This window comes from Doryrhamphus excisus, linkage group LG7, assembly GCF_037039965.1.
Source record: "Doryrhamphus excisus strain RoL-2023G ecotype Guam linkage group LG7, RoL_Dexc_Guam_v1.1, whole genome shotgun sequence".
In the NCBI taxonomy this organism is placed as follows: Eukaryota; Metazoa; Chordata; class Actinopteri; order Syngnathiformes; family Syngnathidae; genus Doryrhamphus; species Doryrhamphus excisus.
Genome location: NC_136363.1, coordinates 483,198 through 510,834, shown reverse-complemented (window position 1 = coordinate 510,834; position 27,637 = coordinate 483,198). Strand labels below are relative to the sequence as shown.

Here is a 27,637-nt window from a genome sequence, read left to right as displayed (position 1 = left end):
ACTTAGCCGTAGACGTGGAGTCACCGTCTTTCCGTGCTGTCCTCCCGCAGTCCGGCGGAAGGAGGGGCCAGTCCAGACCGGACTCTGCGGGCGTGCTGCTGCTCTGTCAGGAGAGGGAGGTTTGGGCCGCGGAGAAGGTCCTGCTGGAGAAGGCCTTGCGTCAGGCCAACGCTCAAGTGGCCCGACTCAGGGGCGAGATCAGGTCGGACACCCTGCGTGAGATCACCGGACCCGAGGCTGACAATGCTGCGCTCAAGGTGAGACCTTCGTCTAAAGTATTACCTGTCGGAATGATGGGCCTTCACACGGGTCTGCAAAGATGGCGGAAGACGCTACACTCACCACCATTTCCTGTCAGACACGCCCACTTTGACTTGTTGTTTCCAGAGGATGTACGGGAAGTACCTGAGGTCGGAAAGCTTCCGCAAGGCTCTCGTCTACCAGAAGAAGTACCTGCTCTTACTGCTGGGCGGCTTCCAGGAGTGCGAGGAAGCCACGCTGGCCCTCCTCGCCAGGATGGGCGGCCGCCCCTCGCCGTCCGGCGCCGAGTCCTTCAGCCAACGCAGGCGGGGCCTCATGCGCTTCCGCTCTGCCGTGCGCGTCTCCATCGCCCTCTCCAGGCAGGCGCATTCTCGCCCACGTCACATGCGCCCTTCGTCTCGTTCTGATGACCACCTTTGCTTTTTCAGGATGCGTTTCCTGGTCAAGCGCTGGCACAAAACCACCGGGATGAGCAACGTGACTTCCAAAACGGAACCGGGACAGATTGGTAAATACGGCATCATGTCCTCTGAAGTGTCCTCAACATGATTCCATGACTCCTGCGTACTGCTGCAGGCCCGGAGGCCAGAGATTCCCACCACCTCCATCCTGGTGTGGACGTCTACAGAGACAGGGGCGGAGCCTCCAGCAGAGGGCGCAGTGGTCGTGAATCCCCGAGATCCCCCACGTGCTCCACGCAGCACAGGTACGACTCCAGTCAAACAACGGCCCTGGCAGTCTTATCAGAACCCCCAAAACACATGTCAAGGTTTCACACGGCCGGAGATCCTGGGGGGCTCACCTGCTCCCACCTGCAGAGCTACGACCCCGACCGGGCGCTCACCGACTACATCTCCAGGCTGGAGGCGCTACAGAGGAGGCTGGGGAGCGTCACATCAGGTTCCCCTTTTTCACCTTTCAGTTCCTTCATGTGAAAGTGAAAGTGAAAGTAAAAGGAAGCCTGACTAGAGGCTTGATTGTACTGTAGAAGGTGAATGAGGCAGACTTGAGGGTGACTTTCCTGAACATGGAGTATACACGCTATGTCTCCTCTGCAGGTGCTTCCTCCTCCTCCTACGCTCCACTGCACTTGGGCTTGAGAAGATAAGAAGAAAGTGAAAACTTGAAAACAAGTTGCCTTGTCCTCCTGCTGAGATCTTTTCTATCTTGCTGATGCAACCTCCCGTCACGTTTGGACCAAATCTTGGCTGCTTTCAGCACCACGCTTCTTTTCTCGCCCCGCCCCTCCCCCCATGGATGAACTACACTGGTGTACATTTGTTTACTGATGACCTACCGACCTACCTTGACTTGGGTGTCTGGGCGTTTGGGCGTGTGGGTGTTTGGGCGTTTAGCGTATGGGTGTATGGGTGTTTGGGCATATGGACGTTTGGGCGATGACTCCACACTACACTGCTTTGTTTAGGAGACGTTTGTAGAGAAGGTATTTTTCTAGATGCTTTGGACTTTTCTGGCTATTTTGTCTAAAAGTGAAATAAAGGAGAGGAATATTTACTGGATGGTCTATGCTACTCCAACAACTTGACAAGTTGGGAAATATTTGACTGCTTTATTGCAACTACTGTATATGTACGTATATGTTAGGAAAGGTGGACCTCAGTCATGTGACATGGAAAGAAGCTGGTACAGACGACAAACATGTCCGTGATGCCGTTGCAAGTCTGATGATGGAGCTCCCATTTTCCATCAGTCCGATCCCCCTCCGTCATTGTGCTGCATTCAGGAAAAATGGGACAAATCTCATCTCAAAAAGTGCAGAAGAAGCTCCCAAGTAGGCACTTTTCCACTTTTCTGGAATGCAGCATCATGAGATGCTCCTTTAAGTTTAAGACTTTTCCTTTCAGACACTTCCTGACAGGAGGCGTGACGTCGTGAAGCGTTGCTCCATCTGCTCCGGCTCTCCAGCGTCACTCTTTCCTCCTCTGGTATGCGATGATGGGCTTGTGCGGCGTGTGGATCATGGTGGTGTAGTTGATGGTGGGGAAGTAGCCGTCCACCAGCTCAAAGTGGAACATCCTCAGCAAAGTGGACCAAATGGTTTTGATCTGAACGTAGGCAAAGTTCTCCCCGATGCAGCGATGGCGCCCTGGACAGTGTGATGCAGGTTAGTACCCCGGGTTGGTGGCCGCCCTTCTTACGGTTGTTATTACCACAGCATGACCCTCACCTGCTCCAAAGGGCACGTAGGCAAACTTCTCCCCAGCAGCGGGGTTGTCATGGAGATAGCGCTCGGGGTTGAACTCCATCCGCTCATGCCAGGTGTCCTCCAGGCGGTGGTTGACCGTTGGGGACACGCACACCTGGTGGCCTGCCGGGATGGTGTAGCCGGATGCCGTCTGAACATCAACATTTTCCACAGACAAGAACCGGGACAGTGGGCCTGGTTTATAGCGTTCATGGTCTCCAGACACGACACGACATCATTTGTCTATTCATATATGGCCAGGATGTGATAATGCTTTCTATGTAGGGCGTCTCCACCAGGGGGCGACAAAGACCTATTTATGCCTTCAGTTTCTCCCTAACCACCGTAATATTATTTATTGATATTTGTAAGCTATTGTACAGTTACTGTACGTTTGACAACATTATATAGTTTGGCCAGGTGTAAGAAATATAGATTGTTTCTATGTTTACCATCATGTTACTTTTATTAGTATATCATTGACGTAATTATTTAACATTTTTGAACACCATATGAGGTTAAAACTGACAACAGACTGTATTGTTGCTCTATAATGTAGCTCCATTTTTATGAACTGTTTCAAATCTCCAAATGTTGACATTTCTTTGTGTACAAAACACACAGACAAGTCATTTTAGTAGTTTTTTGTTGCTTTATAGACTATCAGGAAGGTACATGATGTATGTGTATTGTCCAGTCGTTCCCACAAGAGGGCGACAAATACGCACGTCCTAAAAATGCTGCCGCTGTTTTGTTGGAATATTGTGGCAGATATGGAAGAGAAGTCATGTGACTTACCTGAGCAGAGCGGGCCATCCTCATCATGGTCATGATAGGTGGGCGGAGCCTCAGCGTCTCCTTCAAGCAGCGCTCCAACAGGCCGAGATCCTTCAGCTGAGACCACATGAATTGGTACCGACTTCATTCGTCATCAACGCTTGACTGTGTATGATATTACCTGGTCCAGGTCGAGGGGGGGCAGGTGCTCCCCGCACACAGCCCGCTGCTCGGCGTAGCAGCGCTCCTGCAGGGCTTGATCCCGGGCCAGGAAGAAGCCCATCCAGGCGCTGGTGGTGGAGGACGTGTGCTGACCCGCCAGCAGGAGGCCGATCAGCATGCCCGAGATCTCGTCGTCGGACAAGGGCCGTCCATCCCTACATGGGGCGGGGGGAGGGGGGACTTTGGACTTAATGGAGCGGCTTGAAATGAGGGAAAAGATCCTTTTAGTTTGATGGTTTGTACTTGTAGGTGGCATCCACAAGCGTCTGCAGAATGTCGTCCATCTTCTCGCCGCCGCTTCGTCGCTTCTGGATCACCTTGAAGAAAATGTTCTTGATCTCTCGGTGAGCTTTGTCACGCTTCCTAGTGACGGCAAACACGCACTTGTACATGTAAATACATAACAGTAATAATCAATCCTCATCGATGAATTGTGACATATTTGAAAGGACGGACGCGGGGAGAGTAAAGCCGGTCTCCGATGTCACGTCCCACGCTTTGAGGTCCTACCTGAAACTGGGCAGCGGCAGCCATCCGGGCAGGAGCCAGGCGGCGTGGCTGAAGCCCCCGTCCAGGTCTGCGTACAGCTGGGCCACGTGCTCGTCCAGAATGGCCCGGATCTCCTTGCCGTGGAGGCAGCTGCTGGCCGTCAGGATGATCAGCTCGGACAGCGCCTCGAAAAGGTCTGGAAAAACCATCAGCAAAAGATGACCACCATGTATCCCGGCAGACATTTCTAAGAACTCAAAGGGAATGTAGGTGTAGGGAAGAGGATGCTATAGAAGCATTCAGCATTATGAACACATAACATTCCTACAGTACAAGTGAAAAGTGGAACTAACTGACTGACTTCTCTCTCCGCTGTCCCCCCATCTCTGGAAATACTCCACGGTCTCCGCCTCGATGATCTTGACGTGCTCCTTGAAGCGAGCCACGTTGAGTCCCGTCTTCAGCATCTTCTTCTGTTCCAGAAAGATCTGCGGGGCATTGGGAGCGCGTGAGCCTCCTCCGAGCGCCGTCGTCGGACGGGTGGGCTCTTTACCGGGTTGGGGACGTCGTAGGCCACCCCTTTGCCAAACACCGGCGTGGTCAGTCGCGAGTAGACGTCCTCGGCGTTCAGGTCCTCGTTCTTGCTGTTGAAGAGCAGCGTGGCGGCGTCGCTTCCCAGCAGGTACGTGAAGGTCTTGCCCACCATGGTGAAGCTGAACACCGGCCCGTACTGGGAGGGACCATAGGAATGACCTCAACTATACTTTATATTGTTATTATTACTATTATTATTATTATTATTATGATGACTACAAACTCAAAATGATTGTCAATGAATAACAACAAATACCATTTCATATGACACATATAGTAGACAATATGTTATTTAATAGTAAATACATATATATATTATGGTCCCCCATCTATATATCAGTAATAAATAGTTTTCTTGGACTAAATGCAGATATTTGTACAATTAAATGTAGGCAATAAAATGATTGTGTACATACAGTATAATTCTATGTAACATATGACGTCAATACAAACATCTATTAAGAATATCTAATATTGTATTTATAGTCAATTAAAATCATTCATCAATTCATCAATCATAGTGGGTACTAAGTTAAATATAATCTAGATAATTAGTCATATATATGCAGTACATAAGGTTAGAATAATATGATGCTGTAATATTAGACTGCAGAGAGAATCAGTGTAGTTTTTTCTCCATGATAAAAACTCTTACTTTTACTTTTAGACTTACTTTTGCATATGCGTTTTCCAAAAACTCGATGGGACTTTTCCCGAAGGCAACAGCATGGCCAAGGAAGGGCACACCGGAAGGGATGTAAGGCGGGTATTTCTGCACACAAAAACCAAGAGATCATTCGGGTAGGGGGTTGCAGTGGGGGGCTGACTTACCGCATCCTTGTGATAACCTTGTCCGAGAAGCTTCTTGTTCAAGTACCCAAAGTACCCCAAGTACCCCAAAGTCAGCGTGATGACTAAAGCAGCCAGAACCACTGAAGTTAGGTTCTCGTTCATTTTGCCAACAGCGTCCCCGAGCAGCCGTGTGCTCATTTCATACAAGCGCATCGACATTTCTTAACTAAAGTGCAACCAGGCTCCTTTTGGGGGGTACTAATATCTCGTTAAGACCACTTATGTCGTTTCCCCTCCATGGCTACCTGTCGAAGATTAACCCGCCCCCGCCTGACCAACATGGGCTGGTGATTGGCTGTTATCCCGCGTCTCTTCAACAACGCCTCCTGTGATTGGTTGCATTCCGTCTGAACCCATGTGGAGCTATATGACGTCACTTGGTCTCGCGTACCGAATGAAAAAGCTTTTAAAAGAATAAAAAGATCGAACACGTTTAATACATGAGAACCATTCTCGGAAGACAAGATGTGAGGCACTGTGACTAAATATTGGGTTTTAGAAAATAAATAAAAACAAAATAGTGGAGGCTTAGAAGCTAACTTTTTGTATGTATGTGACTTCATTTGCTAGCCCCATTCTATTCAATCATAATGAAATCCTAATAAGCTAACTCACCGACGGAGAAACATGGCAGATATTCCACTGACGTTATTGAATGGCTATAGCAATCTTTCTAGTCTGAATAGATGATACAGTTGACATACTTTGTATTAGCTTAATGGTTCCAGCCAGCTGTTTTGGTGATACACACTACTCGTTCATCACGGTTAATTGGTTCCAGGCTCCACCGGTAAGTAGGCTTCCTTCTTAATAAATGGCATGGAAAACGTGTTTTTTAAACATTTGTTAACATAAAACAAGACTAGTGAAGTCACTTTATATTCCTATTAGATATAATCCGACTAAAGAAGCCATTCAAGACAGTTAACGTTGTCGGGGAGCAGAATCCATGGCGGACAGAAAGTGACGTAGGGGTTCAGAGTTGACGTTTTTATTATGATTGGACCTACTGTTCGATCTTTTAAACATACTATTCGGTCTTTTAAACCTATTATTTGATCTTTTAAACCTATTGTTCGATGTTTTAAACCTGCAATACAAGCCGACTGTTCAAGTGTGGCCCTCACAGAACAATTACTGACACCTAGCGACCATTTAGAAAACTACACTCAACGGCTTCTACTGTCCATACCGGACATAAGATAGACTTAGATGCAGAAGCTCAGCAATTCAAGCACGTTTCTCAGCAACAGCATTCCATTTATGAAAGGAAATGATTAAATAAACATATTTACATAACATTAGTCAAGGCACACACACACTGCGGTTGTGAAAGAAAAGAAGTTGGAACATTTTTGCAGTCTTTTTTTCCTTTGGCAGCTGTGTCCATGAACGCTCCTGTACGAGAGCGTCGTCAGCCGTCATCAGCCGTCGTCAGCCGTCGTCAGCCATCGTCAGCCGCCATCAGCCGTAAGCGTATTTGTCAGCAGCAGCGCCTCTGTCGCTGGGGGTCATCTGTCCGCTCAGCTTCATCAGGAGCTTGACGATGAGGCCCGCCTGCGAGGAATGACGTAGCGTCAGACAGCAGGTAGGTCCAAGCCGGCGTTCCGCCACACGCACCAGCTTACCTGTTTTGTGTGCACGATGAAGTTCATCTTGTTCTCGCCACTGTGTACTTGGAAGTACTGGTCTGCGTGCCCCAGCTGCCACATGAAGGTGCCGTACTCCAAGCTGATGAGAAGCGCCTGCGGGGCCACGGACAAACTAAGTGAGCGTCCAAAACGAGAAAGAAACGGCGTTTGGGCGTTGGCGAGACACCTTGGTCTCCATGTTCATGAGGTGCAGGCCCTTGGTGTTGACGCCCACGTAGACGCGGATGACCTTGTGGTTGCTGGCGCTGGCCTTGGTGTACACCTGCCCCGTGAAAAAGGCCGCCCCGTAGGTGGGGATGTCCCAGCAGTTCTGCAGGAAGAGCCGCTGCAGGTGGTGCATCTCCTTGCTCACGCCCTCGCTGGTGCTCAGCGCCTGGACAGTGAAGGCACCACGTGAACGCTTCACTGACGACGGGACTATCTGTGACGAACGCTTACTTTGTACTCGTGGAGGATCCTGTTGGTCCAGTGGTAGGCTTTGCTTTTCACCTTCAATATGGGAACGATGGACCTCAGGTTTTCTTCGCTGTTGACAGACGGAAGGTTAGTGAAACGCGTCTGGACCCACGGGAAGGATTCCACAGATGGAGTCTCGGTACTTGAGGAAGCCCTGCTTGTGCTTCTTGCTCTCGTAGTTGCCGTAGATGATCTGCAGGAGGAAGCTGGCCAGCGTGATCAGCTTGCTGTCCGGCGCCGGGAAGAAGCCCTTCAGGAGGCTGTGGCGAGCCTCGTCGAAGAGGATGAGGATGGCCAGGGGATCCTCCACCTGGCGCCCAAAAGCCAAAAGGAGAAATGGAGGATTAACCTTCTGCTTTGATGGTGTTGTGTGCACCGGGGACCAGAAAGGGCCTTCCCAAAACGGGAAGCACCCAGGTGTCCTAAAATGGGCATTCCTAAATCCATCCACCTTTTCCATGCCGCTTATCCTCACTATGGTGGGGGGTGCTGGAGCCTATCCCAGCTGGCTTAGGGCAAGAGGCGGGGTCCACCCTGGGCTGGTGGCCAGCCAATCACGGGGCAACATTCCCAGGGAACAACCATTCCCACCCACATTCATACCTGTGGCCAATGAAGCTAACATGTTTTTGGAAATGGGGGGGGTCCTTCCAACTCCTGACTGTGTGGCCTACATGCTAACCACTCATCCACCGTGCAGCCCGCATTCCTAAAGGGATGATCTTAAGTGCAAATGACCTTTTTCTCAACCTCGAGAGGCAAGCGAACGTCCCGCCGAAGGAAGAGCTGAGCCGTCTCCCTCTGAGGGTCCAGCACCGTCAGATCCGCCACGATCTCAGTCCAGATGCGCAAGTGCTGCAGGGGCTTGTGGTAGGGCTTCAGCTGCAGGTCTGTGCATGGTTGTGCATGGTTGTTATCACCTTTGCCGTTCGGGGATGCCCGGGTCCCAAAAACACAAACGGGGCTCACGGAGGTTCTCGGAGCAGATCCAGATGGTGAAGTACTGCTGGGTGTCCTGGGAAAGACGCAGCCCCTCCATGATCTGCTGCACCGTGGTGTTGTTGCCGCGCTTCAGCTCCACGGAGCGATAGGAGCCGTCCATGCGGTAGATGCGCACCTTCTCGTACTGCAATACACAACAAACACGCTCCAGTGGGACATGCCGCCCTTGAGGGAACGCCAGCTAAACGCCACCGGAGTCCCCGTCGGGGTAAAAACTCAGTGAGGTGGACTCACGGGTTTGCTGCTGGCTTGCTGAAGAAGCTTCATCGTCTCCTCCCACTCGTTCTGCTTGTTCTCCTCGCACACTTGCAGCGGCGAACGCTTCTGCTGGTCTTCTATGTGCTGATCATACGTGGGATTAGAATTATGGTCGATCAATAGAACGACGACCATAATAGATGGCATATGGCATGTAGCATGTGGCTAGTGGCATGTACATAGCATGTGGTGGCAGGTAGTGGCATGTGGTAGCATGTAGAGGTATGTAGCATATGGCATGTAGCATGTGGCTAGTGGCATGTACATAGCATGTGGTGGCAGGTAGTGGCATGTGGTAGCATGTAGCGGTATGTAGCATATGGCATGTAGCATGTGGCTAGTGGCATGTACATAGCATGTAGCATGTGGCTAGTGGCATGTACATAGCATGTGGTGGCAGGTAGTGGCATGTGGTAGCATGTAGCGGTATGTAGCATATGGCATGTAGCATGTGGCTAGTGGCATGTACATAGCATGTAGCATGTGGCTAGTGGCATGTACATAGCATGTGGTGGCAGGTAGTGGCATGTGGTAGCATGTAGCGGTATGTAGCATATGGCATGTAGCATGTGGCTAGTGGCATGTACATAGCATGTGGTGGCAGGTAGTGGCATGTGGTAGCATGTAGCGGTATGTAGCATATGGCATGTAGCATGTGGCTAGTGGCATGTACATAGCATGTAGCATGTGGCTAGTGGCATGTACATAGCATGTGGTGGCAGGTAGTGGCATGTGGTAGCATGTAGCGGTATGTAGCATATGGCATGTAGCATGTGGCTAGTGGCATGTACATAGCATGTAGCGGCATGTAGCATGTGGTAGCATGTAGCTAGCGGCATGAAGCGGCATGTAGCATATGGCACGTGGCATGTAGGTAGCGGCATGTGGCAAGTAGCATGTAGCTGGCGGCATGTAGCATATGGCATGTAGCGTAGCGGCATGTAGCATATGGCATGTAGCATGAAGCGACATGTGGCATGTAGTTTGAAAATCTGCTCCGGTTAGAGTTTAGCGTCATGGCCAATTAAAAGAAAAGAACCCATCATCTACCCCGCCCACCAACACCACAGATAGATGGCGGTCCTGAGCGGCATGCTCAGGCAACCAAGCGACCAGCCACATGACGTTTGAGATCTTCCCTACCCGGTCCATCTCCGGGTGCTGCAGCAGGATCTGCACGATGTCGGCGTGCCCCCCTCTGGCGGCGAAGTGCAGGGGGGAGCTGAGCTGTCCGTTCAGCAGGTTGGGGTTACATTTGCCTTTCTCCAGCAACAGCTTGGTGGCCTCCACTTTGCCGTGCCTGAAGGGAACGATGGCACAGGTGACAAGGTGACAAATGCGGTGCCGTCTCGGAAGGCCTGGCAGGGTCTCACCAGCAGGCGTAGTGGATGGGCGCCCAGTGGTCGCTGTCCAGCTGCTTGACCGAGAAGCCGCCGTCCAGAAGCTTGGAGAGGAGCTCGGTGTCTCCCTCGCAGGCGCTACGGTGGAGCGGGAAGTCGTCCACCCACTGACGCTCCCTGTGGAGACGCGGGGATGAGTGAAGAGACTCTCCTGTTGGAGCTAACAACTTCTCACTTGTCTTCTGCTGTGCAGTTGGCGCCATGTTGCCACTTGTCCCTGGTGGGGATCTGGATCTTGGAGTAGTCGGGCGCTCCCAGCCCAAAGTAGGGGTTGATGATGACTTTGTCCACCTGCATGCACAGCACGTTTAGCACGTTTAGCACGTTTAGCACGTTTAGCATTCAGGTGGCATCTGAGAGCACAGCGGGCGACGCCAGCCTCACCCGGTTGGTGTACTGCAGATCGGATCCATAGAGGGGATTCAGGACGCACATGTCCGCCTTCTCCAGGGACATCATCTTGCTCTTGATCTCCAGCGCCGTGTAGCCCATGTGCAGGCCCTCCTCGCTGCGTTTGCCCTCGCCGCCGTACGCCGGGTTGCTGACGTTGGTCTTGACCCGCTCCACGGGTGCGGGCCGGAAGAGGGCCGGGATGGCGTGCGGCACGGCGTGCTGCTCGGCTAACCACCTGCGGAAGGAGACCACATGAGGGCGCTGGGGGGCCACGCTGGATCCCAGACTGATTTTTTTTTTTTGCTGCAGGCATTCCACGTCTACAGTCCACCACACAATCCCAGGATGCAGGATTTCACAATAAGAGCCCCATGTGATTATTAGCGGAGATTTCAGAGTCAAACATTAGAAGGCATTCCCCCGTGTGCCTACTTGTCCAAAGCCAGGAGCATCCTGGAGGTGACGGAGCAGAAGTGGACGCTGGTCTCGCTGCACACCCTCATGATGTCCTGCAGGCAGTAGAAGCTGGGACCGCCGGCGTTGTGGGCGGGCTTGCTGCCGTCTGTCCGAGCGTAATGAAGTCATAGAATAAAGAAAGATAATCAAGTAGCAATAATCCAACCCCGACCGAGCTACTCACCTTTAACACTGACTGGCACCACAAACAGCGACGCCTCCGGGACTTGGTTGTCCCCCCCCAGGGAGAACTTCACGTCAACTACCCGTTTACCTGAAGGACCGGCAGAGCCTTGCCTTTCATCTGCTCCATGCTATGATATTCATCTTTTCCACGCGTACGTGGCGTACGTGGCGTACGTGGCGTACGTGGCGTACGTGGCGTACGTGGCGTACGTGGCGTACGTGGCGTACGTGGCGTACGTGGCGTACGTGGCTAAACATACGTGGTAAACTTACCCATGAAGCTTTGGTTGTTGGATAAGGGCTTGACGGTTTCGGCAACGTAATCTAAAACGGACTTGGATTTGTCCCCCCTTGCTTGGACCTTGGTTGCCAGGAGGACTTTCTTCCTTTTCTTCTCCTTCCCTTCCAGGGGCGCTTCACTCAGAAGGATCTTCACATGGAAAAACAGGCAAGCATTTGGCATCTCCTTGCTGGATTCTGATGGATGGATCATCTCAGGCTGCATGCGTACCTCGTAGGCTTTGGCTCGGTACTCCTTGGAGCTCAGGCTCACCTGACTCTTGGGCCGAAGGACAGCCACAAACACGTCCTCCAGGCTGTCCTCGTTGCCCATGGCGACGGCTTTCTTCAGGCCATACAACAGCTCCCACCCGGGGGCCAGATGCTAGGGAGGGGCATGCCTGGGGTGGGACGCCGGAAGAAAGCGTTTCCAAAACATTAGGAACACTTCTCCTCTTCAGCAACAATAACAACATGCTACTACGTAAGTACTTCTGGCAGTCAGTGGCTATTATGTAGCAAATTAGCTTGATGTTAGCTCAGTTGACGTCATGAGCAGCGAGCTACTTGTTGAACTGATCTGATGGCCACGCCCCGGAAACCGAAACCCTGCGTTGTTCTTACAGTTATAAAGTTACACAAACATTGTTCCACATTCTCTACTTGGCACGGCCAGCAATGATTTAGTCTCGTTTATGTCCTTCCGTTCAATTATTTCTAACTACTCGGCGGTCTTAGCTTCGGATGCTAATGGCGTCACCCGCTCCTTCAACTTGGCAAACTCACCGAAAAGCGACCTGCATTTTGGCCACACGACCTTAACACGCTTTCCCCCGACGTCGGAGTCCTCCTCGGGGTTAGAGGTGGCCGTCCTGACCGGGTCCAGGCGGACCTCCGGGGCGGCTGTTGAGAGGAAGTCGCCGCAGGCCTGAGATGTGTCCCCCGCGTTGCGTTCAAATGCAGTAGAGCGTGTGGGACAACGGACTACTCCTGTGGTGCGAGGCTCTTACCCAGGGCTAGCCCAACTGGCGGGCCAGATTCAGCCTGTGGACGGCATCGGACCGTCTTGTTACATAAACAATCTTTGACTGAGGTTTTTGGCCTCCGCTGTACGTAGAGGATCTTTGATTGGTATGGCGACTGTTGGCTTGTGATTGTTTGACTTATTTCTGATTAGCTATCTGGTGGGGTAAAAAGACACAATAAATCTAGGAATCACCAGCGGTCCTTGGATCTCTGAAATTGTGTACATTCCCAACTTTTGGCCAACAGGAGCCCAGTCAGTCTCTAGTTTATTTCTTCAACACGTAAACATGCAAGGTCAGTAACACAAAGATCATGTTTTGGTTCAGGGTACACAATACATCTTTTATTGGTCCCATGAGAGGACCTGTCTCTGGTTCTACTGGTCCACAGGCCTGCGGTCCTCCGGTTTCTCTTCTGGGCCACGTTCAGCAGCTTCTTCTGGATCTGGACTTTTGGCCTTGCACTGACTCAGCACCTCCTGCATCTTCTCCTGGATGTCGCGCACCCTGGTGGCCCACTTGTCCCGCACCTCCTGCTCGTCGTCCCCGGTGACGGCCGTGTAGGCCATCAAGGCGATGAGGCCCATGTGGAAAAGGTGAGCGATGTGCGAGCAGCGGTGCTCCATGATCTCCAGGTCGCTGTCGCAGTTGTCCAGGTAGACCTTGAGCAGGGGTCTGCCGAACAGCGCGCTGGCGCCCATCACGCCACGGTAGTACACATCCAGGCCGGTGTCCATTTTGTCTCGCTCATAGATCTTCTCAAAGTTGTCCATGTAGTTCTGAGTGTTCCCCGGGTCCTTCTTCATCTGGGCCACCATGTTGTTGAAGGCCACATACTGGTGCTTGATGTACTCCTCGTACTTGCCGTAGGTCTCGTTCACCTCGTCGATTCGGATCTGCCTCAGGCACTGTTGGTTCTTCTCTGAGATGCTCTCCAGTTTGGTGTGGATGGCTTGGAAGTCCTTGTCCAACGTGTGGCCCTCCTCGTCCATGAGGCCCTTGCGAGCCACGCCCACCAGGGAGGAGACGATGCCGAAGATGGGGTCGATGGAGGAGGCGAACGAGGACACCTTCTCCACGTAGCCCAAAATGGTGGCTGTGTTTTTCTTGAGCTGCGTGGCGTCTACCATGGCTGCGCTTCTTCTCTGGCCGCCACGACACAGGAAGTGATGCTGAAGACTGGAAAGGTACGGAAGTTGCAACGCTGATCATATATGTCATCAGAAATATCAGTTCACTACACGCTACGCTCATTTCTTTCAGTCATCCAAATACTCATATACAGTATATGCATATTTTTATATATATATATCATATTTCTAATTCTAATGATTCAACTTATTTAGGAATTCATTTACTGTTTCTATCCCGCCTGTGAAAACCTGGTTTTTGGACATCTGAAAGTTCGACCAATAAACAGGCCCATAATTCACGTCACCATGGTAACATCCTATCTAACGTCCTGTCTAACAGAAGTGTCTAACAGCCGCAGAAGCCAAGTTGAACTGAACACATGACGGTTGGTTTAGTGTAGTCCCCCTTTTGTACCCCGGTTCCTGATTCTCCAACGTCATATAAACAATCCTGACATGAATTTACTTTGGAATCGCTGAGAACACAAAACTCACACGTTGTCATTGTTACTCACCAGAGATAAAGGCTTTGGTATCCGTCTCTGCCTACTGAAGCCGCCTGGCCACCATTTTCCTTTTCCGGTCTACAAGGTGACCGCCCCTTCACGCCAAATAAGGTATGTGACAACAGGAAGTGACTCACGCATGTTCCTTTCTGATTGGCTGGTGGATGGGCGTGCACACAAACTACCAAACCAGTTTGGGTGACCTCACAGGTTTTGTTTTGTTTTTTTTCCAATTCTCAACTAACGAACATCTTCACACAACTACAAGTCAAATCTATTGTATAAACCCGTCTATCAAAAAGCGAACTAGTCATGGAAAACGTTATATATATTGTTTCTTCGCTTTCTTGATCCTTTTGAACGCCTGCTCCAACTAAAGATACGTTTCTTAGGACAGATGATAACAGCGATGATAACACAAAATAATCAGCAGTTCTTCGGTTCTCAATCGATCGACCTAGCATTGCAGCATTCGACTAGCCCAAGTAAAGGTAGCTTTAGTTGTGATCTAATCGCTTTTTTTTCCTTCCATGCTAGCACTTCCGTAGCGTTCAAGTCATTTATTGACAGCAGAGTGAGTGAGCACCACCGCAGAAAGATAAACACTGTAGATGCTCTTTATTTCACCATTAAAGCTTTAGCATGGAAACTCAGTAAGCAAATGTAACCTGAAGGCATCACCGCTCCACCGCGGGGGGGGGGCTCAGCTTCCTCTGTAGGTGCTGTAGGAGAAGCGACTTTACTGTGGGGGGGCTCAGCTTCCTCTGTAGGTGCTGTAGGAGAAGCGACTTTACTGTGGGGGGGCTCAGCTTCCTCTGTAGGTGCTGTAGGAGAAGCGGCTCATCAGCAAAGGGAGGTGGATCTTCTGCTTTGAGTCGCTGATGGTGAACACCACCTGCACAGGTGGACGCATGACACTTTGACCCCGGATCGGATGACGGCGGCGAGGTCGGGTTGGGGCTCACCTCAGCGTAGGGATAGAAGGAGTTCTGACCCAGGCTGTCCCAGTACGAGCCCGTCTCGTAGCGTAACTTGTACATTCCCGGGACAAAGGCCTCCCGGCTGATGAGTCCCGAGCAGCGTCCGTCCTCGTTGGTCATCCTGACACACAACCAAGCGCAAACACGTCACAGACACGTCACGGACACGGCGGGTCAGAGGAGAGCAAGGGGAGGCTAGCGGGTCATACGAGACACTTAGCATGGTCCAGATCTTCATCTCGGAGTCCAGGCGATGCAAGCTGAGGGACATCCGCGCTGCGGGGACGCCGTCGCCGGTGTTGAGCACGTGCGTGGTGAGCGGACCGGACTCCGTCATGGTGACCTCAGTGAGGAAGACAACATGGAGCGTCCTCCCTGGTCTTGACGTGAGTCACGGCGGGACAGAGGAACACAAGCGACACAGCTAAAATCGTGTTAACCTTTGACCCCGCCTGCTGTTTTATCTCAGTCCCGGAGACAAGAGTCACTCATGGGAATCGATCCATTCAGTGACTTTTAAATGGCACATGCGCTTCACGCGGCGCACCTCTCAGATAATAATCTTCCTTTTGATTGGCGCTAAAACGTAACCACTGGACGAGTCCCGATCCTACCTTCAAGTGTCTCCTCGCCGCTCGCAAGCCAGCGTGCGCTACAAACAAATCCGGGCTGTCAAAGGTCTTCCTGGCTGGAATGAATCATTACAAAAAAAGTCAACAACATGGCCGCCGGGCCGCGATAAGACCTAATCGGCGAGCAAACTGGCTTTCCATAAAGTGCTGACATTTCATTGGCTACTTCTTAGGACAGGAAATTGTTGGCCAGCCCGTTCAAATATGGTTGTCATGGAAACAGGCACGCTGGTTAGCAACACGCTCGTCCTCGTCAGGGTCACGGCTGAGCTGGAGTCTATCCCAGCCCTCCCGGGACCAGACGTGGGCTCCATCCTGGATCGCAACGATTTACAGTTCCATCAATAGATGGGAAATTAATAGCGTGAAAAATATCAATATTGGTAATATTATGTAGCACCCGGCCTCTCGCCTGGGATAGGCTCCAGCATCGCCCACAGCCCTAGCGAGGATTGAGCAGCATATTGTATTGATATCAGTATACATTTTATTCCATTAATGTCCATAACTGTGTAAAGTTAAAGTGGCACGCAAGCACAAGGGGAACTCGAACCCTGGATCTTTGTGCTGTGAGGCCAGCATGCTGACATTTTGCAACATTTATTCCAGAAACTTGACAAAGGAACTACGCTGATTATTGAGGATGCGGTTGTCTTCGCCAGCTGCCAGCCCTCGCCACGCTTCCTTCGCTCATCTGCATCATCATCATCAGGTGACGGGCCGCCTCCCAGCATGCTTTGCACTTGGACCTCACATGACTCATGTTGCCATGGTGCCCCAGCCTGGTCCGCCATCGGAGATCTTCTAGAACAAAGAACTGCACAGTCGTAGCCATTTCAAAATAAAAGCTCCGGTGTGAGGACGCCTCCGTCAGCCGCGGCGGAAGGGCCTGGCGAGGAGGTGGGCCAACGCCGAGAAGAAGCCGCCGATGCCGCGCTCCTTGTGGGCGTCCTCGGTCAGCAGCTGCATGTGCGCGTTGAGCAGCTTGAAGAGGGCGTGGTCAAAGTCCGGCTGTTGAGGCGAGTCAAATTCCTTGAGGAGGTCTTTGACCACGGCCTGGATGACGGCGTCGTAGGTGTCCATGTCCTGCAGGGAAGCGGCGAGGGCGGGCTTGATCTCGGCCGACGCGCCCTCCGACAGACGCTTGATGAGCGGCACGATGGCGCCGATCTTGGTGGCGGTGGCCGTCCTGCACCTGCACGACACGCGCATGAGCAGCGTCATGACCACGGCGCTCACCAGGTTCCTGACGTGGGCCCGGTGGCTGGTGCTGGCGGACGCCTCCTCCTCGCCGCCTCCCGCTCCTCCTCTGGCCAACGAGGAGACGTAGCGGTCGATGTCGTGGAGCGCTCCCGACACCTCCACCCGGCTCTTGGCGTCCACGCGCAGCACCTTCAGCCACAGGTGCATGTGCTGCACCAGCTTCCTGACCGTGTCCTCCGTGATGGCGTACAGGACTTCCTGTGGGCGGGGCAGGCCGCCGACGGCGCAGGTGGCCATGAGGTGCGCGTACACGGCATCGGCCAGGCGGCGAACGCTCTCCTCGCTGCACGAGTCCTGCTGCCACTCGTTGAAGTTGGAGGCCAGAGTGTCAAACTCGCTGTCCAGCTCCTCCTCGGAGGCGGCGCGTGACGAGCGCGTGGTGGACGTGGGCGTGGGCGTGGAGGAGGCGTGGCAGCCGGGCCGTGCGTGCAGGTGGACCACAAAGGGACACCGCTTGTTTTTGAACGTGCGCCTCAAGCCCGCCAAGGTCTTCTTGAACTGCGAGCGTGCGAAGGAACACAGCGTGCTCCTGGCCACGTGCTCGTCGGCGCCGTCGGCAGGCTTGGGGCGGGCCGCAAAGAAGACCTTGACCTTAGCCAAGATGGCGCTCATGTCCACGCGGGTCCTGGCCAGCGCGTGCTCGTCATCGCCGTCCTGGACCATGGTGCGGACGATATCGCGTGCGACGATACACATGTCCTCCGCACGACGCTTGGCCTCCTCCTCGCGGCCTTCGTGGGCCCACTTCTGCAAGATGTCGGCCACGGCCGTGGTGGCGGCGTCCACGTGGACGGGGGCGGACGCGCTCATCTTATAGAAGCGCTGCGTCATCTTGCTCAACACGCACATGCACTTATGGGCGTGATAGACCATCTCATAGAGCGTGTTGGTGCTGGACATGGTGGCGGCCACGTAGACCAGCGCCCCCTGCTGGCCGTCGGCGTTGAGAACCGCGTGCACGCGCTGCTTGGCCTCCTCCTCCACGAGAGCCGTAAAGTGTTCAGTGCCGTCGCACTGCAGCTTGGGCACGCGCGCGGCGGCCGTAAAGGTGGTGGCGATGCTGTCGCGCAGCTTCGGCGCGCACCTTTTGACCGCCGCGCTCATCTCGTTCGGGGACGCGCGGCCCTCCATGCGCGCCATCACGGGCGCGAGCATCCGGAGCATCTCAGCCGCCACCGTCTGAACCATCTCCGTGCACATGTCCGCCAAGATGGCGTCCGTGGCCGGGTTCCGGATGCCGGCGGCCAGCAGGGCCCACTGGGCCGCCGACATCTGGCCGAAATGCTTGTTGACCACCGGAAGGAGAAGGTCCCACTGCACGATCGCTGTCTGCTCCATGGCCCCGTGCGCGTCCGCCTGTGCGCGTGCAGGCGGAGCCGCAAGAACCGAACCCGGCCGGACTGTGTCAGAGCCGCACGGACGCCGCGCGTCCTTGTGACGTCACAGCCAACCTGACGCCTTTATGGGATTCGTGTGGCGGCGTCACGGTGCGCGTGGCCACACGCGAGGGCGTGACGTCATCGTCAGACCAAAACAAAATGGCGAGAGAAAAAGTTTAAAAAGGTTAAGAATTTTGAAAAGGTCAAACTCTCAGATGGAAAGCCGTTTTCATTGTTGGCCAACTAAAAGCTATCCAAGTGTGCACATGATGATTACCGCTATCACATCTTATAATTTGGACTATTCTGGGATGGCGTATAGAACATTCCAGATGTGGAAGCTCCTCCCCTTCCCCCAAATATGTGACAACCCTGGGGGGTGGGGTGGGGGGGGGGTGAAGCGAGTGCTGAGAAGCGAGTCAGTTGAGCGGACGCCTCAGCGGGACACGACATGGCGCTGGTTTGGGTCGTTATGGTGACGCTGGGTCTTCATCAGGCATCCTCTGCCTCGGCTCAGGTGAGTCGAGAACTGAACGGGCTTTACTGAGTTCTGGTCTGAAGCTTTGACTCTTCTTCAGAAAGACGGTGCGTAGCGGGCCGGGCCGCTTGACGTCGGGTGGGGGGGGTGACGAGATGTTTCCTTAGGTCAAAAAGTGGAGGTGGTCTCCAGCTGCACATTTAAAAGCTAAAAGTGGTGCTTTTAATGTGAAACGCCTCAGCTAAACTTCCTGGCAGAGTTATCTTCTGGTGGCGCCGCAAGTCTGAGGTCCACATTTTTGGAGGCCATGTTTGCGGCGCCAACAATGTGTGAGGTCACGACGCCGGGCTCGCGGCCAGTCGTCACCCTGGCGTCAAAGTTGAAAAAAAACCTCACCTCAGCTCTCTTTACACTTCACACCTGCAAGTAGGCTCCGCCCAGACCACCACCACTAAAGAACCGCAACCACCGTACGCCTAGACCTACACCAGAACCACACTACACCGAGACGGCAATCAGATTAGCCCAACCAGACTGGAACTAGACTACAACCAGATTAGACCTAGACTACATCCAGACTGGAACTAGACTACAACCAGATTAGACCTAGACTACATCCAGAATGGAACTGGACTACAACCAGATTAGACCTAGACTACATCCAGACTGGAACTAGACTACAACCAGATTAGACCTAGACTACATCCAGAATGGAACTGGACTACAACCAGATTAGACCTAGACTACATCCAGAACGGAACTGGACTACATCCAGACTGGAACTAGACTACAACCAGATTGGACCTAGACTACATCCAGAATGGAACTGGACTACAACCACATTAGGCCTAGACTACCACCAAGCTGGACTACATCCAGACTCTACATGGACTAGAAGCACACTAGACCTAGACTACAACCAGATTCGACGTAGACTATGGACTATTTATTTCGACTGTAGGAGCGCACGTTGCCGGGTAGAAGATCCATCCTCTGGTCCCGCCCACAGGCTTGCCCCCCCATCCGCGACCTGCTGACCTCGGTGCGTCAGGTTGAGAAGATGCTGGCGGCCCACGAGGCGGCCTTCCAGCAGAACCTGCGTTCGCTGCGTAAGAAGATGAGCGCGCTGCAAAACAGCACGCTGGCCGCCATGAAGGCCGCTAACGGTGAGGGGACGCCATGTTGGCGCCTTCGCGTGACACCGCATGACAAACCGCTCCGCCTCTCCGCAGCTTCCTGCCCCAAAGCGGACCCACCCGCCCACGGCCGCCGCCTGGGCCGCGTCTTTGCTGTCGGACACGAGGTCCACTTCCTGTGCAAGCCTGGCTACGAGTTGATTGGACCACGCACGCGGGTTTGTCTGGAGTCTCTGAGGTGGAGCGGCCAGGCGCCCACGTGCCGCCCCGAGGAAGATGGAGGTGCTGGTGCTAATCCGGTTCTGGTTCGCATGGAAACAATGGCGTCTTATTTTTATGTTTCAGGTTCCGACGACACCAGAAGCTCCTCGCCATCGTCCTCTCCTGCAGCTGATGCCCCGCCCACCTCGCTGCCGACCTCCATGCCCCTCCTGGCCACGCTCTCCGCCTCCTCGCCATCTTCCTCTGTGCGCCCCTCCCACTGCACCCGCCTCCTGGGCTCCACGCGCTGCACGTGCGACGTGGGCTTCACCATCTCGGGCCGCGACAACAGCATCTGCTCAGGTGATGGCGTTTCCAGCACGGCGTCCTGCGAGCGGAAGCGTGTGCTCTACTTCCTGTTTCCGTTGCAGACATTGACGAGTGCCAGCTGTTCCCGCTGGCCCAGCCAGGCCGCCTCTGCGTGCACCAGTGCGTCAACACGCCCGGAAGCTTCCGCTGCTTCTGTCCTGCCGGCTACGAGCTCGCCGCCGACGGACGCAGCTGCACAGGTCCGAAGGCAAAGGTCAGGCATGTCGGGCGTGTCATGTGACCATGTGACCGTGGCGTGTGTGCATGTGCAGATGTGGACGAGTGCGACAACGGGAAGCACAACTGCAGCGGTGAGGAGACGTGCGTCAACACCTACGGAGGTTTCCGCTGCGTGACGGTGGCGTGTCCCCACGGTGACAACGCCACCTACATCAAGACGTCGCCAACGTAAGAGCCACCGCCTCAACAGCCACCGCCAACATTCTCTGACGCCATGTTTGTGTGTGTGTGTGCAGGCGCTGCGAGCGGAACCCGTGCGTGCTGGGTGACAGGGCGTGCACGCAGGCGCCCAACTCCATCTCCTTCCACTTCCTGTCTGTGGTGTCCAACATGTCGACGCCGCGCGTGCTCTTCCGCGTGTCGGCGGCTCGTGTGCTGGGCGACACGCTGCGCTTCGGGCTGGCGGGCGGCCGGGGTCGCAGCCATTTCAGCGTGCAGCGCTCAGGCCGCCAGACGGCGACGCTCCTCCTCGTCACGCCCGTCCTCGGCCCCGCCACGCTGGAGGCCGAGGTGGAGATGAGCGAGCTGGAGCGCCACGCCCTCTTGGGCCGCTACCTCACAAAGGTCACGCTCTTCGTGGCGCCCTACCACTTCTAAAGACATTCCAAGTTTTAGTATCCGTCTCTTCCTTTTGCTCCAGCGGCCACGCCTTTGTTCCTCTTCGGACCGCTGCCGCCTTCTCGTCGTGTTCCACTAAAACGTTCCTTCTTTGTGCGGCGCCGCCTCTGGGTATTCCGCCTGTAGCTCCAGCTGAGCAAATATGATTAGGCAGGACAAGGACACGCCAGTTATGTCATGTTTGGAGATATGAAAAGGCAGACGCACGCACAAAAAGGCTTCTCCGGAATTCTCCTTGTACCTTGAAAGGATTCCAAGCACTAAACATGTTCCACGTCAACAAATCCCATCACAAGGCTCGGATGTGTACAATTGATCAAATAATACATACTGGATCATTTAACATTCCTGGTTTGTTTTTCATTCCCTCCGATCCCGATCACCCCCAAAATGGATTCTTTTCAGCATTTGGGCGTAAAACTCCACAAAAACTGGTCAGAGCACTTGGGGGAAAATTCCGGACAGGGTTCCTACAGCTTGTACAAAATGTCCACAATCCAAAATAATTGCAGACACTGTGATCCACAGGAATTGCCACGATAGAGCATCAGTCGTATTTTAGCCAAGACACTGGAATGTGGACTTGTTGGATCTTCAAATTCTATGGAGCCATCACGGGAAATTCCATTTCATGGAATAGCGATTGAACTAATACTGATATGATTGGGAATCCTATTGCTGATGTTGCCATCAAGGAACGTAATCTTGTAGATGACATCAATCATATCGATGGCCCACAACCTAAAATGGGCTATCCATACGGAAGACTTTTCAGGAACGCCGTTCCGGGTGCCCCGGAATGATATTTTTGAAAAACGTCTTCTAAATCTGGATAGTATCGATGCTGCCTCTTTGACTCTATGACGTCAGACGAGCAGCAGCGAGCTTTGACAACTAGCCAACATTGGGAATATTGGGAATTCCACTGTCTTAAGTCTAGACGAGCCTCGGGAAGCAGAGGATGACGGATTTATGCGCATGTGTCCTTTCTTCTATACTCCAGTGTGTGACGTGCTTCCATGTGCACCACATGTACCTTGTGTTCCTTGTGTTCCATACATCCTTTCCATCCAATCATCCTTCCCGTCTGGATCAACTATTTACTCCGTGTGGACACGCTGTTTCCAACCTGGTAAAAAGTGAAATCAGTGTGGACGGGGCTTGGAGTTTTGGCCCACCCTGCAGAGCTCAGCTGCTCAGCTATGAGATTTCCCACCAGGACACGCCATGGCTCTGTCCACTTGGGCGGCCGGGCTGATAAGAGGCTGAGCACCTTCTGCTGCCGCTTTGGAAGACCACCAGCATCACCATCTGATCCAACAACACCACGACCGGCTTCGGGAAGGTGACTATTACCAGGGAGCCACCCGGGTCTCTGCTCTGTTTTGATGTGATCTTCCCCTCATTGTGCCGGGGCGTCCATGTTGGCTGGCTGCAGGAATGAAAGCCGGGAATGATATGTGTCTGTCATCAGGACCAGAGGAAGGTGCTCCTTTTTGGCACGAATGACCCCTGAATGACCCCCAGCCCGTCTGAGACGACTGCAGAGGACACTCCATCAGCCTGACCGGATCTTCCCTTATTTCCTTGTCAGGTTAGCCTCGGGAGATGAAAGCAGCGACATCATTGGCTTGGCATTGGTGGAGGTGTCACACGCTCGTGGTGTTAGCATCAAGCCGGCCGTGTTGTAATAATTAGACCTGCATCACACGTGCATGTTTAGCCGCACATATTCTTTTTTCACTCAACCCTTCCATCCTAGTGCCAACGGGACCCAAGTGGGAACATGCGGCCCATTGTTGACATCACCAAAGTCTTGGCACTTCTTCTGGGGTGAGTAAGAAGTCCTAATGCCATTTTGAGCAAATATAAGACGACTCCACGTAGACAGACCCTATTTTTGTATGTTAGCGTCATAATGCCTCTCTCGTTTGCTAACTCGCGTTTGGGGGTAACAGACCCCCCACATTATTTTATATGGCCTATGAAAGCCTGGGAATAATCAACTTGACCGTTTTCCTTCTAATTAGATTTATTCTGAGTTTGACATAAAAATTCTACTGCATGCGGTTCTTCCAAATACTTCAATGTTTGCCTGTCAGCGTGACATTAGCACTTCAAAGCAAGTTTAATCACTATTTGTATGAAATATGCTAAATATGCCACTGTGCTGTCTTTGGTGTACAGAAAGATAAATGACAGGACAGTTAGTACATACAAATAAACTGGAAAATTAACTCAAGCTGAAAAGATAACACACGTCTGAAAATCAGTTGGCCTCAGTCTCTTTATTAGCACATTTAGCACATTAGAATCATACAATCACGCGCAAGGAGAGGTTGCGTTCAAAGACACCACGTAATGTTAAGATAAAGTTACTTTTTTACTGTAGATGTATTTCCTTCGATTTCCGAGCATATCTAAATGCAAACAAATGTACTTCCAGTAGTTTAGTAGCAGTAGGACTTTTGTTAGTAAGGGATGAGTATCCACTTCCTGTCTTTATTTAAACCATGCATACACGCACAATAAAGCTCTGAGTGTCAGTGAAGGCACCTGCCGATCGCCTCGTGCCAATGAGATGAGGCGGGACAAGGAGTGCTAGTGAGTTGACACATAATTCCTGTATTTATGACGTTGGAATGGCTCTGCCTTTCATGTGATCAGGTAAGGCTACATCATGACGCGCTTTTAGAACTAGAACATTTATGAAGTTTTGAAAACGCGTCAGGTGGGGACCAGAGATGTAGATTGACGTCGCAATGAAAGCCAGCCGTACGTCAACGTCGCCGCCATTTTGGATGGGTCAAAGCTGAGCGGTCATGAGTACAAAAAACTTCTATAGCGCCTTTGTACAAAGAAACATAAGTTAATTCCTCTCGTTTAGACATTCACACACGCACTATTATACTTGGGAAACAATTAGACCCCACAAAGACAAAAACAAAGATTGTTTATGGCATGGTGGAGGCCACCTGCTGTCTCATAAAAGGCGTGGGCGTGGCTTGCCATGATACCTGTGATTTAATTAGGGTTAGGGTTAGAACTGGAAACAGTTTGGACATCGGTGCTGGAAGCGTACGTCTGCAAATAAAAACAATCTCTTAGAGTGTGTGGTTTCAGTCTGGGCGCCATCCAGAGACCCGACTATGACGACACACCCACCCCAGAGTACTTCAACCCGTCCTGGATGTCCACCATCTCCGACCACCGTCTTCTGTCAGAGGTCACCATGCCGGGGACCCACAACACCATGGCGCTGTACGGCGGCGTCTACGCCGAGTGTCAGTCGTGGAGCCTGGCCTCGCAGCTCCAAGCAGGCGTCCGCTTCCTGGACGTGCGTGTCCGCCACGTGGACGGCGTCCTCACCATCCACCACGGGGTGTCCTACCAGAGGGCCCACTTGGGCGATGTGCTGCAGGGCGTGGCCACCTTTCTGAGCAGGTACCCGAGCGAGACCGTGCTGATGCGTGTCAAGGAGGAGCTGAGCCAGACCGACAACATCTACTGGCCGGTGGTGGACTACATCCGTCGCTACATCAGCTGGGACCTGCTGTGGCACGGCCGCCATGTCCCCACCATGGGCCAAGCTCGAGGGAAGCTCCTCATCCTGCAGGACTTCTACGGGCCTGACTTGGGGATGCACTACGACTCGCTGGATATAGCCGATGACTGGAAGGTAATTCACCGCTAGCCATGCTAACGCTAGACCACATGCTTGAGGTCATCGGCTGTGCGTTAGATATGGATATAGACCAGATGTTTCAAGATGGTGCCACCCGAGCACAAGCTAGTTAATGCAGCCCTGTGTCTTCTGCTGCGTTTTTAGTGATTAATCTTGCTTTTTTTTTTAATTTATTGTTGTTTTGTGCCATAGCGACCCCTTAAGCAAGCGTGCAGCTGTGGATGTTCATCTTGTTACGTTTGTAGTTTGCTGTTTCTTCCATTGTTTACACTCGGGAGCAGCTGTTAGCTTTGACCACCTTCTTGCTACGTGGAGCCAAATTCCAGCATCAAAGCTCGATTGATTTCATGATTTCAGTCTTTCAGTTGAAGAGGTACAGTAACGTACCTGCCGTTTCTGAAAGGTTCCCTCACTTGAACACGTGCACGACAAGTGGCAGAGCATCTACCAGCACCTGGAGGCCGCATCTGGGGGCGACAGGGCCCGGATTTTTCTCACTTACAGCAGCGGCGCCAGCATTTCGGCGTTCCCCAGGGCGGTGGCACAACGCATCAACCCTCAACTCCACGACTACCTGAAGGCCAAGAAGAACCTCAACCAGCGTTTTGGAATCATTTGCATGGACTTCCCGGCTGCCCCCATCATTCAAAGCATCATCAACTTCCAGCTGAGGAACGACGTGAAGAAAGAACGGGGCTTCATCCTGTAGCATTTCATGCTAATCATGTATTGTATCCGTTTTGGGATTCAATAAAGCTATATACATTGGCATCCCATCATGTTATGGTCTTTGTAAATGACCCATAGCATTCTTATGTTCATATTCATATTGAATAAGAGCAGCACGCACTTGCATTGAGATGCTATCATTTCTTTTCTTAGAAACACGTGACGGTTGTGGAAATGCAGTGACTTTGCACAAGGTGTCATCACATCCTGCATGCAAAACCGTCAAGAGTTGAGCAAAGCCAACTGATGAAGACGGCAGCGTCGTTCCCAACAAGAAGGTTAAATACCATACTTTGTGGTTTCACGTAACGTGGCATGTTCTTTTTGTTTCTCGTAATGTCACATGTTCTTTTTGCCTGGTAAACATTGCATGTTCTTTGTGCCTAGTGAACGTGGCATGTTGTTGTTTCCCGTAATGTGACATGTCATTTCTGCGCAGATGGACCACGCGCCTCAAAGTGACGTTCAGGTTTCATCCATCGGTCAGACATCCTGATGTATGCTGTATGTCTTTACCAGTTGCACATGTTGATTGCAGTGATGTCCCTTTTGCAGTTGTTGTGAATATTATTTGGTGGATGGTGATGATTGCAGGCATTGGTTTGGGTAGGCGACCTTACCAGCACTTGTAAACGTGACAGGCACCTGATTGGTTTGTTGACGTTGGTGCCTGTTTTGGGGTTCACAGGAGCCACTCATGTTGACCTCTGCCCGGCGCAACCCAGAATCCCCGTCTACCTGATGGTCCTGGGAGTGGCCAGCCTCCTGGCGCTGTCTGCCACCTACTGCAGGTGCATCTGGGAGGGCGGCGTGATGAGCGCGGCCACCTGGCTTTGCATGACGCTGCTGCACTTCTTCACTTTCTGCTGGTTCATCGCAGGTGTGACTTTACATACACACCCTCTTCACGCCGCCAGGGTTCCACTTCAAGCCCCATCTATGGGCTGCCACCTCAACTTGTGTCCGTTGCAGGCACCCACTGGATCTACACTGTGTATCCACCCAACTACACACCCGGCGAGGCCGAGTACTGCCACAAAACGACCTACCAGTTTGCCTTTGTGGTCACCACGCTGCTGTGGGGCGGCATCAGCATCACCTTGTTCTGCGGCGGTTGCCTCCTCTTGTTCACATGCTGCACCACAGTAACAGCAAGACGCAGACTGACACCCAGCCGCAGCACCTCCTACGGAACTGCTCCTCTTGCTGAAGCAGCACGTGGTGTCTGATTCCAGCTCTGGGCCGCTGACGTGTGGAACCTTTTGCTTTGTCCTACTATTTGCTTGTTCTGGATGTTGTTAATGGCTGGTCCTAATCCTTAAAATATGCAGAGGTGCCAACATTTTGCTGATTGATCAATTTCTAGAAAAAATACCATGCACAAAAAATAATAATCAAGCCCAGATGAAAAATTGCAAGAATTTACCTTTTGCACAACTATCTTAAGAAGCTTCAAAGAAGACATCTGTCGGGTGTCGTCCTGTTAAGAAGACCCCCATTACCGGACCCAGAGGGATGCGCCTACAACATCTACACACCCTGTCTCGGTGGGATCTCCTTGTCATGCCGGTATCGTGGGAAGCCATCAGGATCTATTTTAATATTTATTTTGCACCTACTTTTCAACTGCTCTTAAACTTTTCATCAGCAATGAACTAGAAAATAATCTATTTACGGTTTCAAATCAACAAAATGATGCTCTTAATATGAATATTTAAACGTATCTTTTTCATTGTAATTGTAACAACACATACCTTTTCCAAAGGTTTTTTCATCAAAT

General features: G+C 52.3%; 8 protein-coding genes across 24 annotated transcripts in view; 4 read left to right on the top strand and 4 right to left on the bottom strand.

Moving 5' to 3' along the window:
- The window catches only part of akap9 (A kinase (PRKA) anchor protein 9), a 31,268-nt gene extending 29,492 nt beyond the window's left edge, over nucleotides 1-1,776 (top strand). For all 7 annotated transcript variants that reach the window (XM_058047471.2, XM_058047466.2, XM_058047470.2 and 4 more), the window contains 6 exons: nucleotides 51-257; nucleotides 388-620; nucleotides 690-769; nucleotides 838-967; nucleotides 1,031-1,161; nucleotides 1,320-1,776. In XM_058047471.2, coding sequence (XP_057903454.2) covers nucleotides 51-257; nucleotides 388-620; nucleotides 690-769; nucleotides 838-967; nucleotides 1,031-1,161; nucleotides 1,320-1,369 — 831 coding nt within the window. In that variant the 3' untranslated portion in view covers nucleotides 1,370-1,776. The remainder of the gene's footprint in view (nucleotides 1-50; nucleotides 258-387; nucleotides 621-689; nucleotides 770-837; nucleotides 968-1,030; nucleotides 1,162-1,319) is intronic.
- Nucleotides 1,777-1,817: 41 nt separating this feature from the next.
- Nucleotides 1,818-5,657, bottom strand: cyp51 (cytochrome P450, family 51). The gene is made up of 10 exons (XM_058047474.2): nucleotides 5,381-5,657; nucleotides 5,223-5,321; nucleotides 4,509-4,685; nucleotides 4,317-4,443; nucleotides 3,977-4,151; nucleotides 3,710-3,829; nucleotides 3,426-3,621; nucleotides 3,266-3,361; nucleotides 2,450-2,618; nucleotides 1,818-2,368 (listed from the first exon to the last, which is right to left on the bottom strand). The coding sequence occupies exons 1-10, from the start codon at nucleotides 5,558-5,560 to the stop codon at nucleotides 2,190-2,192; spliced, it is 1,518 nt and encodes a 505-aa protein (XP_057903457.2). The 5' UTR covers nucleotides 5,561-5,657; the 3' UTR covers nucleotides 1,818-2,189.
- A 983-nt stretch (nucleotides 5,658-6,640) lies between these two features.
- krit1 (KRIT1 ankyrin repeat containing) lies at nucleotides 6,641-12,608 on the bottom strand. Its single transcript, XM_058047473.2, has 17 exons — nucleotides 12,270-12,608; nucleotides 11,716-11,884; nucleotides 11,478-11,634; nucleotides 11,203-11,292; nucleotides 10,995-11,124; nucleotides 10,554-10,797; nucleotides 10,345-10,460; nucleotides 10,143-10,286; nucleotides 9,913-10,069; nucleotides 8,746-8,853; nucleotides 8,479-8,635; nucleotides 8,248-8,399; nucleotides 7,653-7,819; nucleotides 7,492-7,579; nucleotides 7,220-7,426; nucleotides 7,030-7,146; nucleotides 6,641-6,958 (listed from the first exon to the last, which is right to left on the bottom strand). The coding sequence occupies exons 2-17, from the start codon at nucleotides 11,815-11,817 to the stop codon at nucleotides 6,866-6,868; spliced, it is 2,229 nt and encodes a 742-aa protein (XP_057903456.2). The 5' UTR covers nucleotides 11,818-11,884; nucleotides 12,270-12,608; the 3' UTR covers nucleotides 6,641-6,865.
- LOC131102017 (fibulin-7-like) lies at nucleotides 11,464-21,825 on the top strand. 3 transcript variants are annotated; one of them, XM_078791822.1, is made up of 10 exons: nucleotides 11,465-13,104; nucleotides 13,379-13,695; nucleotides 14,160-14,258; nucleotides 16,369-16,471; nucleotides 19,841-20,045; nucleotides 20,112-20,297; nucleotides 20,361-20,579; nucleotides 20,648-20,785; nucleotides 20,858-20,993; nucleotides 21,062-21,818. In XM_078791822.1, exons 4-10 carry the CDS (start codon nucleotides 16,403-16,405, stop codon nucleotides 21,420-21,422), a joined length of 1,314 nt encoding a protein of 437 aa, XP_078647948.1. In that variant the 5' UTR covers nucleotides 11,465-13,104; nucleotides 13,379-13,695; nucleotides 14,160-14,258; nucleotides 16,369-16,402; the 3' UTR covers nucleotides 21,423-21,818. The 3 variants fall into 3 exon arrangements, with proteins under 3 accessions (XP_078647946.1, XP_078647948.1, XP_078647947.1); XM_078791820.1 differs by having other exon boundaries at nucleotides 11,464-13,104; nucleotides 19,889-20,045; nucleotides 20,112-20,579; nucleotides 21,062-21,824; XM_078791821.1 differs by lacking the exons at nucleotides 11,465-13,104; nucleotides 13,379-13,695; nucleotides 14,160-14,258; nucleotides 16,369-16,471 and adding an exon at nucleotides 16,536-18,918 and having other exon boundaries at nucleotides 19,889-20,045; nucleotides 20,112-20,579; nucleotides 21,062-21,825.
- On the bottom strand, nucleotides 12,737-14,316 carry rpz2 (rapunzel 2). The gene is made up of 2 exons (XM_058047484.2): nucleotides 14,157-14,316; nucleotides 12,737-13,687 (listed from the first exon to the last, which is right to left on the bottom strand). The coding sequence occupies exon 2, from the start codon at nucleotides 13,636-13,638 to the stop codon at nucleotides 12,886-12,888; it is 753 nt and encodes a 250-aa protein (XP_057903467.2). The 5' UTR covers nucleotides 13,639-13,687; nucleotides 14,157-14,316; the 3' UTR covers nucleotides 12,737-12,885.
- Nucleotides 14,772-15,858, bottom strand: LOC131102027 (5-hydroxyisourate hydrolase-like). 3 transcript variants are annotated; one of them, XR_013627643.1, is made up of 4 exons: nucleotides 15,337-15,720; nucleotides 15,113-15,248; nucleotides 14,898-15,042; nucleotides 14,772-14,849 (listed from the first exon to the last, which is right to left on the bottom strand). XR_013627643.1 is itself a non-coding variant. In XM_058047492.2 (4 exons), exons 2-4 carry the CDS (start codon nucleotides 15,462-15,464, stop codon nucleotides 14,953-14,955), a joined length of 354 nt encoding a protein of 117 aa, XP_057903475.2. In that variant the 5' UTR covers nucleotides 15,465-15,507; nucleotides 15,742-15,858; the 3' UTR covers nucleotides 14,878-14,952. The 3 variants fall into 3 exon arrangements, 2 of the variants coding, with proteins under 2 accessions (XP_057903475.2, XP_057903474.2); XM_058047492.2 differs by lacking the exon at nucleotides 14,772-14,849 and adding an exon at nucleotides 15,742-15,858 and having other exon boundaries at nucleotides 14,878-15,042; nucleotides 15,337-15,507; XM_058047491.2 differs by lacking the exon at nucleotides 14,772-14,849 and having other exon boundaries at nucleotides 14,878-15,042.
- A 1,121-nt stretch (nucleotides 21,826-22,946) lies between the features above and the next one.
- On the top strand, nucleotides 22,947-25,899 carry LOC131102020 (1-phosphatidylinositol phosphodiesterase-like). Of its 5 annotated transcripts, XM_078791824.1 has the most exons (4): nucleotides 22,947-23,037; nucleotides 23,206-23,276; nucleotides 24,552-25,122; nucleotides 25,532-25,899. In XM_078791824.1, the coding sequence occupies exons 2-4, from the start codon at nucleotides 23,230-23,232 to the stop codon at nucleotides 25,835-25,837; spliced, it is 924 nt and encodes a 307-aa protein (XP_078647950.1). In that variant the 5' UTR covers nucleotides 22,947-23,037; nucleotides 23,206-23,229; the 3' UTR covers nucleotides 25,838-25,899. The 5 variants fall into 5 exon arrangements, with proteins under 5 accessions (XP_078647950.1, XP_078647951.1, XP_078647952.1 ...); XM_078791825.1 differs by lacking the exons at nucleotides 22,947-23,037; nucleotides 23,206-23,276 and adding an exon at nucleotides 23,955-24,110; XM_078791826.1 differs by lacking the exons at nucleotides 22,947-23,037; nucleotides 23,206-23,276 and adding an exon at nucleotides 23,962-24,047.
- A 122-nt stretch (nucleotides 25,900-26,021) lies between these two features.
- LOC131102026 (transmembrane protein 272-like) lies at nucleotides 26,022-27,534 on the top strand. Of its 3 annotated transcripts, XM_058047489.2 has the most exons (5): nucleotides 26,022-26,135; nucleotides 26,297-26,339; nucleotides 26,413-26,463; nucleotides 26,546-26,737; nucleotides 26,830-27,534. In XM_058047489.2, exons 2-5 carry the CDS (start codon nucleotides 26,297-26,299, stop codon nucleotides 27,084-27,086), a joined length of 543 nt encoding a protein of 180 aa, XP_057903472.2. In that variant the 5' UTR covers nucleotides 26,022-26,135; the 3' UTR covers nucleotides 27,087-27,534. The 3 variants fall into 3 exon arrangements, with proteins under 3 accessions (XP_057903472.2, XP_057903471.2, XP_078647954.1); XM_058047488.2 differs by having other exon boundaries at nucleotides 26,028-26,135; nucleotides 26,297-26,463; XM_078791828.1 differs by lacking the exon at nucleotides 26,022-26,135 and having other exon boundaries at nucleotides 26,236-26,463.
- Nucleotides 27,535-27,637: the final 103 nt, after the last annotated feature.